Here is a 16,932-nt window from a genome sequence, read left to right as displayed (position 1 = left end):
GTTGTATGGGTTCCTTATATGTTTAGATATTAAGTCAGCTCATGAGACAACATCTGGGGTTCATTGCTTTTTGGCATGGGTAAATGCAGTGGTCATATGGGGAAACTTCAAAGCACTGAGAGTAAGATTTATGAGATGCTGTGTCTCACAGTACACAGCTGAGTGGTGAAGATCATAAAAAGAGAAAAGGATAGGCTTTTCCAGCCTTTGCACCAGTCATGCTCTGAAAAACGTTCAGAGGAGTGAAGCTTGGCTTCTGCACCATCCACTGCACAGCTTATGGGGTCTCTGCCAGCTGCCCGAGCACTGCGAGCCCTGGGGGGCTTGGAAGAGGCCACAGAATGGGAGGGAACAAAGGTGTCCCTGGGTACACAACTGCTGCCAGCCTCAGGGATACCGACAGAGATGCCTGTTGGCTCAACAGAGGCAGAAGAGGGCTTTCCTTGCAAGAATGTCATGCTTATGAGATGGAGAAAGTTGAACATTGATGGAAAAGACTCTCCTGGGACATCTGCATCAGAACAACACTAAGGAGTGCTAATTGTAAGGAAAGATTTTACAAGCAAACAATCATTTATCACTCCATCAGATATGAAAAAGTTATCTCAGGCCCACAACAAGCAAAAGGAAATTGTGTTGCAGTTATGAAGACCTAGTTTCACTACAAAGATCAAAATAAGAGCATGGCATAGCACTGCTGAAAAAGAATAAAATGTCCTAAACCTCCAGTGTTATACTGACCTTCACCAGGATGCAACCACCCTACCTACATAAGCTCTCTCACAGTATTGCCATACAAAAGTTGCAAGGAAAGGCAACCAGCGATTCTCCTCTGAGGCACTGGGGAATAATGCAACTTATTAAAAGGCTGACAGTCAGCACTCTTCCTCGACTTCTCCTGCATCCAAAATCAGCAGATAAACTTCATAAAAACCTGTTAAGATTTCTGCAAATGGGAAAATACACAGCTTTAAATTCTGAACGCAGTGCAAACCACCCAGCATCCGAATCACATTTAAACTCTTGAAACCAAATACACTATTTTGTATAGTATTGGATCTTGCCTTGGCTGTTTTCACCTCTTTATTATGTAAATGCACCTGCAATCCAGTACCATAACTTTGAAGCCCTGGAGTAAAGGACACTGTTAAGGCAGCAATGATACAAAACATTTTAGTACCTTCACTGCTCTGCCTTAACAGTTGAATGAGGTATCAGAGAGATTACCCACAAAGCTGCCTCATGCCGTGGACAGTGTCTACATTTATAGGAGTGTTTGGGAACTAAGGATTTTCTTATTTGGCATTTTGTATTAAAGACAAACTTGGTCCCAGCTGTTTGAAAGTGCTGGCAGAGCTCCACAACCCTGTGAGGACAACCTTTGTTCAGCCTTCCTTGCTGTCAAAAACCATGTAAGCTAAACAAGGAGTTAAAGATGCAGTAAGGAACCTGAAGGAATCAAATTAAGATTTGCTGTACAGGATTTGGCCGTTAGATACCTGTGATCCCACAGCTCCAGTGGAGCTGCAGAAGTGTAACTGAGTGTGGAATTTCAGACCCTCTCACCCAAGATAAAACACTCATTACGGCCACCCTGGCTGCCAGACTTCTCTACTTGAAAGCTGAAATTCTCCCAAATAAGATCTCTCTGGCCTGAAAAATGAGAATCAGGTATCAGACCGAGCTGGGAAATTACTATCTGAAGAATGGATGTAAGTAAAGATAACACAGAAGCAAATCTTCACATTTACTGCTATAAGTTTGCAAGAGCCAAATGCTGAGAACTTACTAAACAATATGAATAGGGACTTCTGGCACAATGCTGTGAAAACAGCTGTAATCATCTTCTCACAACACAAAGTCAGAATTCACAGCGGCCACGTTAGATGTCACGATTCCTCATGTCAATATGGTATCACAAAAATAAATTGGGAGGAAAAAAGTACAACATGTAAAAGATCTCTAATTGCTGTATTTGATTACCAGAAGATTTACAACCACTTAAGATTTCTCCCCTCTCTGAAATGAAATCCAAGGAGAGATGCAGAGGATATGATGATCTTTTTCCTTAGAAAGTGCTCCTTGATAGGCAGAGAGAATGCCATACACTAAGGAGAACTGTGGGAACATTAAATCTCTCCCTTATTTCAGGGGTTGTTTGTTTGGCTTTTTGTTCTGTGACAATTGAATTTCACTTTTTGGAAGCACGATGTAGACAAGAATGGTCACAGTGGCTGCTGAGCAGAAGGACTGTGCACATCGAATGGTGGTGGGAGCTGCCCGAGGCAATGGCAGGAGGCACCCACTCATGGTAGGGCAGGAACTGTGGGAATTCACATCCCAAAAAGGTGGTGATCTATGCTGCAGTGGTACACTCTATAGGAGGCACCAGGATCAGGTTGGAAGTTCAGCTCTTTCAGGAACCGGTGTGGAAACCATGCCTCCAAAACCAGTGCGGATAACGTGATGCATTTGGTCTTCAGGGGTTTGCCCTTGGGGAGGACTGACAATTCCACCTCTGTCCAAGCCTTCACCTATAGTGAAGCTGCTTCTGCAGCACTCAAAGACACAAGAAATAGAGCTGGAAAAATCACACAGGCTTTCCACAGTGTCCATTATGTTTGTTTGCTTAGTTTAAATTAAATCCTTTAACCCTTCAGCCATGCACATAGCTCCCTGCCATCCATGGCACAATTGTTAGTGTGCACATTGTTCACTTCTCTATACTAATTTGTATACGAAGAAAAGAAGTCAAATGGGTTGCTATTCTGAAAAAACATGATTAAAAATATATGTCCTTCTTCACTCATGTCCTCACATCACAGGAAGTGAAGCTAATTCCAAATCACCCCAAACTAGCCAGTAATCAGGTTTCAGAAATATCTTGTGGAATCTCAGTTTACCTTTGTGCCCGTAACAGAAGATTCCCGAAGACAGAGAAACTTTCATCATGTATAAATGACTAATAATTACACCAAAACAAATGGAGGGCTTCAAAGTGGAATGGAAAAACAGGGGGAAATTCCATCCGAATAAGATAGGACATAATTATCTTCCACAGGAAATAAATGCTATATTTTTAACAGGTGACCAGTTGGATAGATTCGGGACAGGGCTATGACTGTGTACCGATTTGTCATTGAGTTGCAGTGTATCTCCCCAAAGAGATGACAGATCTTTGTATTTTCTTGTAATCATTTTTCTACGTAGGCTCTTAATTGAGAAATGGAAACATAAGAGTTCCCAGAGCAGGCTGCATTTCATTGACTATTACTATTCATGTTTCATCTTTTACAATTAATTCAAGCATTCATGAGTACCTTATACTGGTATGTTACTACACTGAGTTAATACCATGGTAACAATACCAGAATCTCCCAACTTTCAGCCTAGCAATTCTCTGTTCATGCTGATTCACAATAGCTGCATTCCATGAGCACAGTGCTGCTATTGAAACAAACCTGTACTGTTTAAATATTAAATAGATATAAAATCTGGATCATTGTAAACAATAAATATTTATATACAAGTGGAAAACAGTATTATGATTAAGAGATACAAACTGAATTTGCAAATGATATGAACATATTTAAGGAAAGGACAAAAATAGGTAAAATAACAGTCCTTGTAAGGATCCAATAATGCATCTTCATTATGTATTTTTGGTAACAGATTACTTGTTGATAACATTTTCCACCTTGTTCTGTAAAGGGGATGAAAATCAACCAACTAATGACCACCAGATGTGGATGTGTCAGGTTTGATGCAAAAAACACTGTCATGCAACATGGAGCCTAAAGGCACTAATATAACATAAACAGAGCAGGTACAAAATTTCCACTGCATTCATTCAGCAATAAACCAGAAATATTAAATAATATTTGTATTAATTTATAGGATAAGGGATTCCAGAGCCTTCTTGATCGTGGTTGGGTGTGCTTTGCCCTGGCCAACCTGACTGCAATCACGACTCGAACTGCCCTTCCACGGAATAGTGTTCTCCTGAAGTGTAGTTAACTCTGAAACCTAAAGATGGCAAGGCTATAACTAGTGCTCATTCAGTGATCAATTCTGATTGCTTTAGTATCCTGGCAGCAGGACATTTAATTAACAGCTGTGCAATGAAAATACAGTTAGAGATCAAATCTTTCTTTGCGTATGAATAATAAGGTGCCTCTCTTCTAAATATGTACTGTGTCTGTTCTGAGTACAGCATTAATCATTAAGTATGTTCATCAATTATAGATATAAAATTATTCTATTTCAGTTTGAAAGTGTATTTAGCCTTTTTTCTTGAAGATTTCCAGCAAGAGACTCTCAAAATGTGATGTACGAATGCATGCAATTCCAAAGCCTAAGACATGAATGAATTAACTCTAGTCATATGCATCTCTTTGTTTAATGAAACTTGCTACTTCTAAGCATTCCTATTTGCAGTATAATAGTACATAAACATGTTAAATGAAATCAACTGGTCTTAAAATCTATTTTGTGATGCCCAGTACCGCATGTATTTTGCATTAATTGTACGTAATGGATAAGGGACTTCATAATCCATTTCACTGTGGAAGTCATTCATGAGAAGCCTGGCAGGAAAATCACTCCTCAATTAAGACCAAATATCCCAGCCATCTCACAGCTCCATTCAGAGTTTTACAGGTCAGTTTGTCTGCAACTCCTTAGGAAGGTCCTGCTGCCCTAAGCCACCTCTGATCTTGGGGAGCATATCCTGTCCCACTTGCTGCTGCTGTGTCCCTGCTCACTGACTGCTGACTCCTTCCACCACCACGTTTTCGGTTACAGCCCTAAGTCAAAAGCCATAGAAAGTGAAGGAAACCCTTCCACCTAGAGGGCTGGACCCGACCCAGTAGTCATCCACATCATCCAGACTTTTTTCACATGGAGACTTAAACAAATTATGTTTTCAATGTTTTATAACTTCAGCAGTGAGAGGCAGAGTTGGGAACAGCCCCCTCTGCTTCACCCCTCCTTTTCTGGGGTCACAGCAGACACTGCTGAGCCGTCAGCATAAATTACAGCCAGCAGCATGTCAGTGCAGAACGCTTCAATGTGTGTGTGATTTCCAATACATAAAAATAATCCCACTGACTTCACCGAAGCACCAGAAAACATTCAGCTAATATTCCTTCATAACTTCTCAGGAGTATTTGAGAAGCAGCACTTTGATCTTTATTAACTGTCAAGTCCATGATGAGGCAAAGTACGTTCCTCAGCAGGCTGCTGGAGCCAGTCCTGGAAGCAGCCTCATCCTTCTGGAGTTTATCTGGACATTTACAAACTGGAGCTGACTTGCAGTATTTCCCACAAACGTGTATTACTGCAGTTTCTTGGGACCATGTACCAACCTCATGCTCTGTGCCTCTCCACTATACCCTGGTACAAGGGAACTGCTAAAGGGCCAGGAAGGCATTAACAAGCAAAACCATGAGCCAGGGTAATGTGTCCCACCTTCTTCCTTCCAGACAGAAGAAATGTGTTGCATAAGTATTTTGAGCAGAAATTCACACAATGCAAATTGCTTCAGCAGCTGTGTCCCCCCTACATGACCTGGAGCAAGGCATGGTTCCCACCATGCAGGCACAGCGATACGCGACTTACCCTAAGTGATGTGTGACGCTCACAAGACTTCTCCTGGCTAGAAGGCAGCACCAGGAGTTTTTCTGCCTTTGACTAAGAATGTCAGCAATTTCAGCTTGACACAAAGCTGGCCTGGCTGATGGTCTAACATATAAATCATGGGTCAAAGATAAGATAAACACATACCAGTGTAGTCCTCGTAGCATTCACAAGTGTAGCCCCCTTCTCGGCTCCGGCACAGCCCGTTGCTTCCGCAAGGGTTGGAGTAGCAGAGATCAATCTCTGTCTCGCAGTAGTCACCCGTGAAGCCGGGGGGACATCGGCACCGCAGCCCGTTGATGGGGTGGATGGGGCGGAACAGGACGGTGTTGGAGCTGATGAACGGGGCCGAGCTGTCGAACTTGAGGACAGAGACGCACTTCATGTAGTTTTCACAGGGCTCACGCAAGCAGATGTTGTCGTCGAAGGGCAGCACCCTCTGTGTGGAAATCATGGTCAGCAGCGTCCTATTAAGGTAGATCTGCTCCTGCAGGTCCTCAGAAGGGAAGAACTTGTTTCGAATGCCACCAGGGAGCAAAGCCGAGAAGGTCACATTCAGGATATTGGAGCTGACATCCGTGTCATTCTGGATGTTGAAAACGAAGATGCCGTCCTTGGCAGTGGAGAGCACTGTTGCCACCCCTTCCACAAACAGGGATAGGAGGGGAGAAAGGAACCTCTCCTGGGACATGTTCTCCAGCCTCACTGTGATGCTGTTGGTAAGCATGTCATCCGTAATGATGGTGACACGCAGGGTGCAGACTGCTGTGACACTGTGGACACCATCTGAAGGGAAGAGAGAAAGGTAACAGTGATGTCAGAGACAGTACAACAAAATTATCTTCTCCAGGTGTGGAATCAGGCTTAAGGAGCCAAAACTAGGTACAGACGGAGAATTGTGACCAGAGCTTGAGATAAAAGCTACCTAAAGAAACAAGGGACTTAGCAGTCCTGGGGTAAAGGTTGGACTTGATCTTAAAGGTCTTTTCCAATCTAGTTGGTTCTATTTGAACACCTGAATTTCTTCATTCTTCACACCTAACTTCTCCAAAACACTTCATGAAAATTACAAAAAAAAAACCCCAACAAATAAAATATGCTGTCGTGAAAAGCAGATATTTTAAAAACAACACCTGAATTTCTTCATTCTTCACACCTAACTTCTCCAAAACACTTCATGAAAATTACAAAAAAAAAAAACCCAACAAATAAAATACGCTGTCGTGAAAAGCAGATATTTAAAAACTTTCCATTTTATCCTTCCTTTAAAGCATTTCTCATACAGCTGTGGATGTTCTCCAATAAAACCTGTAAGTATATAAATATAGCACTAACACCCAACACTGGACTGAGAGATGCCACTGTAAAATCTCAGCACACCCTGAGGCTTATCATAGTGCTGTGAATATACAAACTCTAGAGTGTTCTATCATTATGAAACATAATTATGATACAGTAAGTCCTATAATTAATCCAAATTCAAACGTGAACAGGGAATGGGAAGTTGCATCATCACTGAAACCAAACCACTTAGTTTAATTCTGTCTCCTTTCTGACATTAAGGACTCATTAAAATACAGATTGCATTACAGAAAATATGATTAGTGTTACAGCTGCACGTAGAAATCCCAGGAGAGATCAAGAGTGGCTCATGATAGGAAATGTTGCTTCTCAAAGATCCCACAGTGTAAATAAACAACTAGAAACGGGGGTGAGTTCATCCCATGAGAGAGATGAACTGGTTTGAGTGGCCAATATCAGGCCCATAGTGGGGCTAAGAACTGAATCTAGTTCCCCCAGGTCTCAGTTCAATGCCATAGTCTTGGTCTAAAGTATCCCAGAAATAATAAATTCACAAGTAACCTGCTACTACATTTATTTCAATTGAACCATATGGTACATGCAGAAATGATTTTCAATCACATCAATGAAAAATCACAGCAGAAACTACATTTGAATCAATATAAACCCAGTGTGAGAACCAAATTCTAATAGCATGGTTTGTTAAAGGTCATTTGCCTAAGGTTTATTATCTCAAAGTGTAAGTTTATGACCCATAATGATCTCTTATAAAAGGTCTTTCAAGAACAGAAAAATGAGAACAGCTCCTTTCCTATTCACCATCACCACTACACCTCAAGTGCTGCTTTGTTTTAAAAAGAAATGTATTGTTGGAAGGTTTTTCCTCCAATATACAGTAGCAACATAGTAAATTACAGCGGCATAATTAACCAAATAGCTTTTGACTCCCTCCTCCCCATCAGGTTGTCTGCAAAAGCTCAGCTGTTGACTTTTTTCCACTCTGAAGCAGCTTTTGGGCAAATAGGAAAGAAAGTCTTTTCTCCTGTGTGCTACTTTACTGCTGCCTAGCTAAAACCAAACAGTCAGCAGCGGTCGTTATTTGGAGGGATCTGTTTGATGTGCCCCTCACAGAAGCTCATACACCAGCTTTTACTTTCTCCCAAGTGTGCAGAAATCTTTTCTCTCCTCTTTCTCAGACTCACTCTAGAAACGTGTCATTTCAGCCTCTATCAAGACCCAAAGCAACCTTTAAAAATGATATGTAGCCAAAATCTTCATCGCAACCTCCTCTTCCTGTGCTGCCTGTGGATTTCTGGCCAACAGACAACACAGGATGTGCCATATTTTCATAACTGACATCCTCAGACTAGTTTACCCACTTCTGTCAACTGCACAGCTCATTCCCCTGAAAGGCCAGCAGCAGAACAAACTATTCACTTTTTCTTTCCTAAAGCAATTGACATTTGCCTGCCTGTCCTATAGGGTGCCTGAACTATTTTGCTATTTGTTGCACAATACACTACAGAAGCTCCCTCATACTAGCAAGAACCCTGGACAATGGGTCCTTTTCTTAAGAAAACACTATGATCTATAGCCCATGGTATGTATAGTAAGAAGACAAAATGCAATCCGCTGTCTGACAACGCACTAGAGCCTACAAACTGTCATAATCAATATCAACTGTCACAATATGCAAGAGCTTCCCAGCATTCACAACAGCTATTCTGACACAGTTAATAAATCACTGCAAAAAGCCCGGTGTCAGATACCACACAGGCTCCTTGTTCCGCAGGCAGCACAAAAGAAAACTGGGCACAGACGTATAGCTGCAAAATGAAGTGGTGTTTTAAAAGCCAATCTGGCTTTGTGCAGCGCTGTTGCAGAGCATTAAAATAAAGAGAGGAAAAAGGAGCTGAGCATGTGTACCTTGGGCAACAAAAGAGTGGCATGGCTATACAGCCGGCTGGACAAGCCCCTCTTTCATATCACCAGTGAGTCTGAAAGCAGCATCATGGGATCTGATCATCTATTCATTCAGAACTTCGTGGAGAGTTGAAACAATCTGTGGTTTTATGGGACCAAATTAGTATCTATTCTACTTTCAACAGACAATGTTCACTTTGGGGGCTGGAACAGGAATGATAAAGGAAGTGGAAATTTTGTCCTCATCTTTATTGGGAATTGAATGAAGCCCTAGATACACAATAATAATAAACGTGTTTTGAGATTCACAAGTTAAATACTCAATGAAAGTTTCAAATGTTTACAGCCAGAAAGATCAGAAAAATAGTATTAGGAAATACAATTTTATGGAGTAGCATTAGTTTGTGGCCTTTCACTGTCTGACATGCCTGTCATATGCAGCTCTCCAATATATACACAACCAATTTCTTATTTTGCTGAAAAGGCTCTAGCAATATGATTTTTCAAAGGTCTTGTGATACAGCTACAAAAAGTCCCTATCATGTTTTGGCAGATGCAAGATGTTTTTAGTCAGGAGTGTGAAACACCCTTCAAGTGATGCTACACACGAGAAACTCTGGCTATGCTTTACTCTTGGGAGCAGACCGTTGCACAGATGCTTACACACACATATGCAAGGCTTAGCTGTCACCGGATCTCACAGCCATATCTGCTTGGCTTCAGCAAACTCGCTGGATGCAGGAGTCTTCCTGAAGGAGCTCTGAACACACAGGCCATGCTGGAAGAGGTGTTCATTGCACATGTAGTCCCTGCACACTGAGATTATATACCGGCAATATCATTTTACGTACACTTTCTATAAAAGGCATCTCCAGGAGGTGGAACTCAAAGCAGAATGTTGTCTTTTGTGTCACTGTCATTGTTGAATAGGCTCCTTAAAAACAGAACTACTCACCTTCACCTTCCATCAAACTAATGAAAAGATTTAATAGCAACCACATATCCTGACACATTACAAAGAAAAGAGAAGACTGTAAAGCTGAAAAATACCTGAACCTCTCTAAAATATATGAATAACTAAGAATTGATTAAATAGTCATTGTTTCATGATTACCTTTACTTTATGACAAACCTAATCAAATGTGAGACTGTAATCTCAGCTTTCTATCTTCTGGCAGTCCATAAACCAAAGAATTTTATTATCTGGAAAGGTAAACATAGCAAATTTTAACTGAAATGCATCTTTGGCAACAGCAGCACCTGGCCAGAAAGGTTCTTTTGTTTGTTTTTTAGGTTGGCAGAAACAAAATAATTAACACTTTTTTGGCTTCTTATATACAAAGGTCTTAGGGCTAATTATGAAAGCTGCATATTTTATATAAATACTTTAGTATCAGAGCTTTCTTTCTTAGATATGCCAACACAAATCTATTCTAATTTTTCTTTATAATGCACCTGGAAGTAACAGATGTTAGAGTTTACAACAGCCATGCAACGTTCTCGGCTACCAAAATGTAGAATAAGGACACTCCACAGGTTCAGATAATCTCTTGCTCTTTCTAGCTCATAGGAAGCAGGCATGCCCATGGGTAGCAGCCATCCCTTGGTAACTTGTCTTGTAATGATTAAACCTCCATCACCCATTGCTTCCAGCCATGCCTTTACACAAGAAAGTTAATACACACCTAGTCCAGTACTAAGCTTTGATTTACTGATGAGGGTGCCATGCCTTTAGCATCCTCACCCCTGCTTGGGCGGCAGTAGCGTGTAAGTAGCTCACAGAAACTGAGACCGCAGGCAGCACTTGGCTGCCTGAGCAGAGCTGGAACCCAAACCACGCTTCCCGCTCAGCAAACCGCAGTAAAAAGTCAGCAGATGTCCATAACAGTGACATGCACAGTCCCGTGCTGAGCTTCAGTTTGCCTCAGATAGTCAGCAAGTCTTGCAGGGCTGAGCCCCTTCCTTGCACTGTGCTTCCACCACCACCAAAACGGATTAAACATGAGTAAATTATCACTGTATTAATATCGTCCTTCCAAACCTCTGCTGTAGGCATGACAAAGCTTCACTTCTATGAGTAGAAATAAGAAGGCTGTGAGCATCCATAAGAGAAATTCTTTAAAAGTTTTCTACATTATAGAAAGGTTCAGGAGCCTATAGTACATAGAAAATATGCTGAAAGAAAATAAAACGCACAGAAAATGGCAGGTGAGTACCTAAGGAAGATGCTTTATGGCAACAGCAGAAAGGAAAAAGTTAAAAGGAAAACAGGCATTAAGTGTGAATTTACAGAGACCCTACCTCATGGTCTTCCCAGTTAGAGAGCAGCCTCACTGCAGTAGTGTTTCAGAACAGAAACTGTGTACATGACCCCAGTCTGTGTGTGCCTTCAGGGCACCTTGGCAAAGGATGCAGGGTCCAGTGTTTGCCTTACCTCTCCACAAGGCCAGAGTGATGGGCAGTGTCCAATGTCCCCTGTGCATGCCTAAGTAGTCCCTGTTTTGTCTCCTTTGCTAGAGAAAAGTGATATTAAATAGTGCCAGTAACAGAAAAGTAACATCCATGAGAAATACACTCCATCACTTCCCTTTGGAAAAACACAAACGTTATGTATACAACATCCTATCATTTCTTAGACACGCAATAACAGATCATGTCAAAGCCTCCCTTTCCTTGGGGTCAGAGATGACCAGTTCCTTCTTTATGTCAAGTTGGATGAATGGAACGATTCCCCTTGGCCATGTGAAGCTTATGCTGTTAGTTTTGTCCCTTCGTTTCAGGCTGCTAGTCTCGGCTCTGCACGTTTATTAGCACTGACTGCCAACACAGGTTGTGGGCTTTGGAAAGGATATATAAAAATAAACTATCATTCACACTGTGCCAAAGGTTCACGGTGGAACCACTGCTTTGAAGAATGCTGAAGCCCAGGACTGCTCCAAAGCCCATTACATCAACAGGAAGATTCCTGTTGACTTCCGTGGACTTTGCTCCCAGCCAAAACTGGGCCTAGAGCCTAACTCTCTTGCCAGTGCACTTGCACAGAGCTTCACTCCTGACCTGGCAGCCCCAGGCAAGAGCTAGAGTCTGTTTTGAAAACCCCGGCCAATGCTGCCTGGCATCCTTCAAAGAAAAGAGTCAGGAAGGGTCACAGGAAGGGGGAAGAGAAAGACATGTTACCTGGTGTTATGGGGGATTTCAGATCACAGGGGGAGTACAACAGAAGGCAGCTGAGTTGCACGGTGTATGAAGCACACCAGCAATGGGGGCTCAGACCTGAAAAGAAGCTGTCTGGGATTAAGCAGCCCAAGGGTAGACTGCTGGAGGACAGGCAGTGCTCCACGCCGGCACAGTAAGTCCCTGTGTGTGACTGCACCAGCGACCAGCCCTCCCTAAACCACCATTAACCAGGCCAGGTCGGATGGAGCCTCGGGCAACATGGTTTAGTGCGAGGTGTCCCTGCCCACAGCAGGGGGGCTGGAACGAGATGATCTTAAGCTCCTTTCCAACCTAAACCATTCTATGATTCTATGATTAACCACACTGCCTCCAGCACCATCCTGCTGCCACTGCGGCAGCTTGGGGCACCCAAGGGGTACGTACCTGCGCTGTGGCTATGCCAGCTTGCGCCCTGCCACTGCACTGCCCCGTGGCAGCATTAGCCACATCCACACATGTGAAACGATGTCAGGGTCAGCGCAAGCAAAGGATCCCAAAGCCTGCCCAGACACTTCCAGGCAAAGCCACCTCTAATGCTCACAGGCTGCAGATGCTCTTAAAAACACTGCAAGTCAAACTTTCATGTGCTTCCTTTTACAAGACAAGTCATCTCTTCGTCCTGACAGAGATGGATTTCTGGGACCTCTGGGGAAGGTGGGCAGTGGGATTTGGGCTTGCAGCTCAGGGCAGCTCACACTCCATGGTCCCCTTGGCAGCCATAGCAGTACCAGCTAACTCAGACAGCTAAACGCAAGCTGTGGGAGGAGAAACTGTGCATAAAGCAATTGTGAATTCCCAGCATGTAGAAGACAAAAAACCAAACTAATGTTGGCATCACTATCTTCAATGTAGCCTGTGCTGTTCAGGATTACTGACTTCGTACACAATACTGAAGAGAAAATAAAAATACTTTGATTTGCAGCTTGAATAGGGGATTAAGAACAAACTGATGCCAACTGGATTGCTCAACGCTGTACAAGACTGCCATTAGCTCTTCTGAAACCAGCACCTGCAAGCTGGGAATTTTGAAATGTTAATTGGGTTGATAACACTAGTCCGGGGAAATGTTTCCGGAGGGTGGGAAGTAAGGCACGTTGTACCTGCTGGCAGGAATAAACACTCTTGAATGCTGACTGCAGCGAGGCTGAAAATACTCCTCACTTCCATGAACACCCTCTCACAGCACCACTTCTTGCTGTTCAGGTACGTGCTGCACGTGGGGTATAAGTGCTGCGGGGGACGAGATGCAGGCAGGGTAAGCTGGCAGGGATGCAGCAGTGACAAGGCAGCAAGGAAACAAGTCTATGTCCTGAACAGAAAGCACAAGTATAAAGGATGAGGGATACTTTGAAGGAAGGATGATACGTGGGAAGACAGTGTGAGCATGGTAATAAACAGCTCCTTCCAGGCCATTTTACTGATGAGGAGATTTTCCTGCTAGCTAAAATGCAAAGTGATTTTCCTTCCTGGGCTCTGCATCCCTGCACCTCAGCTGGTTTTCCTTGTTAGCAAGGACCAGCAAGACTCCTCTGCCCAGCCATGGGGGCTGAGGCTGCCCCAGCACCGTGGCTCTGGTGGGTTCCCTTCCTGCCATCACCAGCAGCTCCCAGCCCCACAGGCCCTTGCGGGGTGCACAGCCCAGGAGCCCACCCCATGGCTGCTCCATGGCTGGCACACAAGCACTGGTGCGGCTTCTGAACTCCAGCTGCACAGGCAGGTTTCTGCTTCACGCTAATGACCATGGAAACTGCGTCTCATGGCACTCATCAGACCTGTCTGGATGAAAAACCCCGCTCCAGATCCCTACACCAGATAGATTCACAGACTGGCTTGCTCGGGGCTCCGCCACTTCCCATAAAACCTGATCCTGTTTCATATGTAAACAAAACTATTGCCTAATTACTGCGATAAGTTTTAGACCTCTCTGAACTTTAAAGGGAGCGGGTTTTAATATCATTTCCATTTTAATTCTAACAAAATGCATAGCTAAATGCCCATTTAGCTCTAAGATGGTTTCCCAGCAGGCTTTCGTTGCCTGGAGCCACATCTTGCAGTGCACCGCAGTGGTGGCTGCAGTGGCTTGGACATGCACTGCAGGGCAAGGGGAGATGCTGGTGAGCATCAGGGGGCATGAAGCCCAGGCACAGAGAGCACAGTCACCCGCTCACCCCACAGCCAAAGGGCATCTCTAACTTCCCAGCTGTAACCAGTCATATACAGGAGTCTAAACATGGTAAAGACCTGTGAAAGCACCAGACAAACTGAACTGCAGTCATGCAATGCTCCAGTGCTAATCTCCACTCAGGCATGGTCTTGAAGTGACTGCTGTATTTTGTACAGAGTGAGAGAACAGCAGCGTGCTTACCCCAAGACATGCTTTTATACCAGTAAACCCACTTCAGAAGAGAGACCCGCTGCCTGGGGTGCTGCTGTGCTGCCAGGGTGCAACCAATGGGTCACCACAGAAACCTCTGTTCTTGTGACTATGCATCTCCTGCAAACACTTTCATTTTGGTCTGATTAAAGCAAGGACTCCCCTAGACAAGCCGGCGCTCCGCTCAAATCTCTCTCTTTGCAGTTTCAAAGCAGGAGTGGGTGAAAACTATTCAGGATGGAGAGGGGGGTGGGAAGATTTGGTATGGGGGCCTGGGAGTTCAAAACTGGGAGCAGTGATAAGGAAGTAGTTTCTCTGGCCCAGTGTCTGCACCCATAACGTGTATTGGTAACCTCAAAGGGGCCCGTTCAAAACAGTATCAGCAAAACAAAATCCACTGGGCTTATTTTTCTCCGTATTCCCAAGTTCTTTTTGCCTGGAGACACGACACGCCCTGCTCCTTGCTATGACCCACAGTGAAACCATGAGGATGCTTCCTGCTGGACCGAGTTCAGGTTTGCTATCTTGACTGGAAACAAAGGAGGGAACAATGAAAAAAGACACTGGTCACGTTTTTCTGATGTCATTTCTGTCTACAGACAAGCTTTCAAAACAGTTACACATCAGCTGAAAGAGTTATTGATGCACTGGGCAATGCAGACACTTGCCCAGCTCCCCTGAAACAGAGAAACACCAGGAAAATTCAGTTGTGGTACATCGACAACTTGCAGCTCTGCCAAAGCACAGCTCAGGAAACTAAAAGGGTTCTTAGGTATACATGTGGGGGGGAGGGTTTGTCACTCTTCTGTAGTTTCAGTCATCATGAGACCATGTGCAAATTAGCACAAGAAAAAACAGAGGGTTATGTCCAGGGAAGGACAAGGCCACGTGTCAGCTTCCACCCGCACTGGGCACAGGGAAGGTTGGCTCAGCTGCTCCTTCTGCCCCAGGAGATTCGAACATGCTCAAACACGAGGGACCTGCACAAGCAGGGTAATGCGTCATGCTGCTTCACTTCACATCAAATCTGTTGATGGGAGCAATGACTGGGGCATGGGTGTCCCCCCTGTAACACACGTGTGCCCTGAAGGAAAGGTTTCAGAGCCTTTATAACTCTCTCTTTTCTTTTTCTCTCTTTTATGAGTTCTTGCTAAAGGTAGATCGAAATTGAGAGAAGTGATGGGGAGCATCAAGGTCCATCTGCTGGGATCTGACACTAAATAGACCCATCTCCCACAGTCTGAAGAATTTAGACTTTCAATTAGCTTACTCCATTAGAAACCCCCAGAATGTAAATATTTTCTTCAATGAAATAACATGTTTCTCCCCATTTTTGGCTTCAAGGGAATAGGCTTTCTTTTTACTTTCTAGATTTCTGACTGACCAGCTCTGCTGCTCTCTTCTGTTAACTGCGGTCTGCTGAGTTAAGCAGAATAATAAGCAAATAAGAAACTTGAGGAAATAATCTTATGCAGAATATTGCCTGCATCATGTGATTAAAATAAAGAAATAAGAACAGAAAGATAAAATAAATACACAAAACCACCCTTAATGGAACTTCTGTAGTTTTGGGAAAGACTCCCCAGGCACTGGCAATGTTTGCAGGAAAAATGCAGTTCACTTTGTCCAGAGTCTCTGTTGATAGGCAACACACACAATCTTCTACAAACGCAGTGCAAGAACAAACTAATCCTTTTGATTAGCTAACCATCTGTGTGTCACTGGCCACTGGCAATGAGATCATGATGTTTTTGGCCGCATGGTCAACTGAGAAGATTATTCTTGGATCCCTGCTGTTAAAACTAGTGTGCTGGACACGAATCAAAAAGGACAAAGCACTTGTTTCCTGTTTCTATAGTTCTGAACCTGCAGTGGGTATTTTTCTCTCCAAAACATTCCTGAACAGAAAAGCAGCCCCACAGACAAAATCAAGGGAATGCAAGAGCTTGACTCCTATCGCCATACGTCATCTTGGGAAGCCGATGCAGAGAAAGGGCAGGTCAAGCTATGACAGATTAAAGTGGGTAACATCAGTGAGTTGGAGCCACTGGTGAAACACAGAAATTACACCGATCTTCAGGAACGATACTGTAATCTCAAATGCCTATCTAATGATTTCTGTTCAGCTGAGCTGTAGAAATGGAGTCTTAAATTCACTTCTTTAAGAAGCAGGTAAGATTTTCTGCCAGGCGCTTTGTTAGACACAGTTCCTGAGTGAAACAGGTATTTTGCATTCCAGCACTAGCACAAGGCTACCCAACAATTTCCATAAGCAGAAGATTCTCTCTGAAGAAATTTACTATATTGGGTCACAGAGGAAAAACTCATGCTCTCAGTCCCTCCTTGGTCTCACCACATCATTAGCAGGGCATCACCAGGAGCGTGTCAGGCTAGACTCTGCCCAGCAGTTGCATGCTTCTGGCCAAGGGGAGGGTGACTGTGTCTTTCTCTTCTTGAGGATGCGTCTTTCCTTCCTACTC

The 16,932-nt window shown here is 43.6% G+C and overlaps 1 protein-coding gene across 1 annotated transcript in view; it reads right to left on the bottom strand.

The window, feature by feature from the left end:
* The window catches only part of LOC104403371 (cadherin EGF LAG seven-pass G-type receptor 1-like), a gene marked incomplete at its 5' end in the record, with an annotated part of 161,343 nt that overhangs the window by 87,118 nt on the left and 57,293 nt on the right, over window positions 1–16,932 (bottom strand). The window contains 1 exon segment of the mRNA XM_010011482.1: window positions 5,785–6,423. Coding sequence (XP_010009784.1) covers window positions 5,785–6,423 — 639 coding nt within the window.

Source organism: Nestor notabilis, unplaced genomic scaffold, assembly GCF_000696875.1.
Source record: "Nestor notabilis isolate BGI_N333 unplaced genomic scaffold, ASM69687v1 scaffold2193, whole genome shotgun sequence".
Taxonomy (NCBI): domain Eukaryota; kingdom Metazoa; phylum Chordata; class Aves; order Psittaciformes; family Psittacidae; genus Nestor; species Nestor notabilis.
Note: the sequence above shows the minus strand (reverse complement) of the source record. Positions and strands in the feature narration are given on the sequence as shown.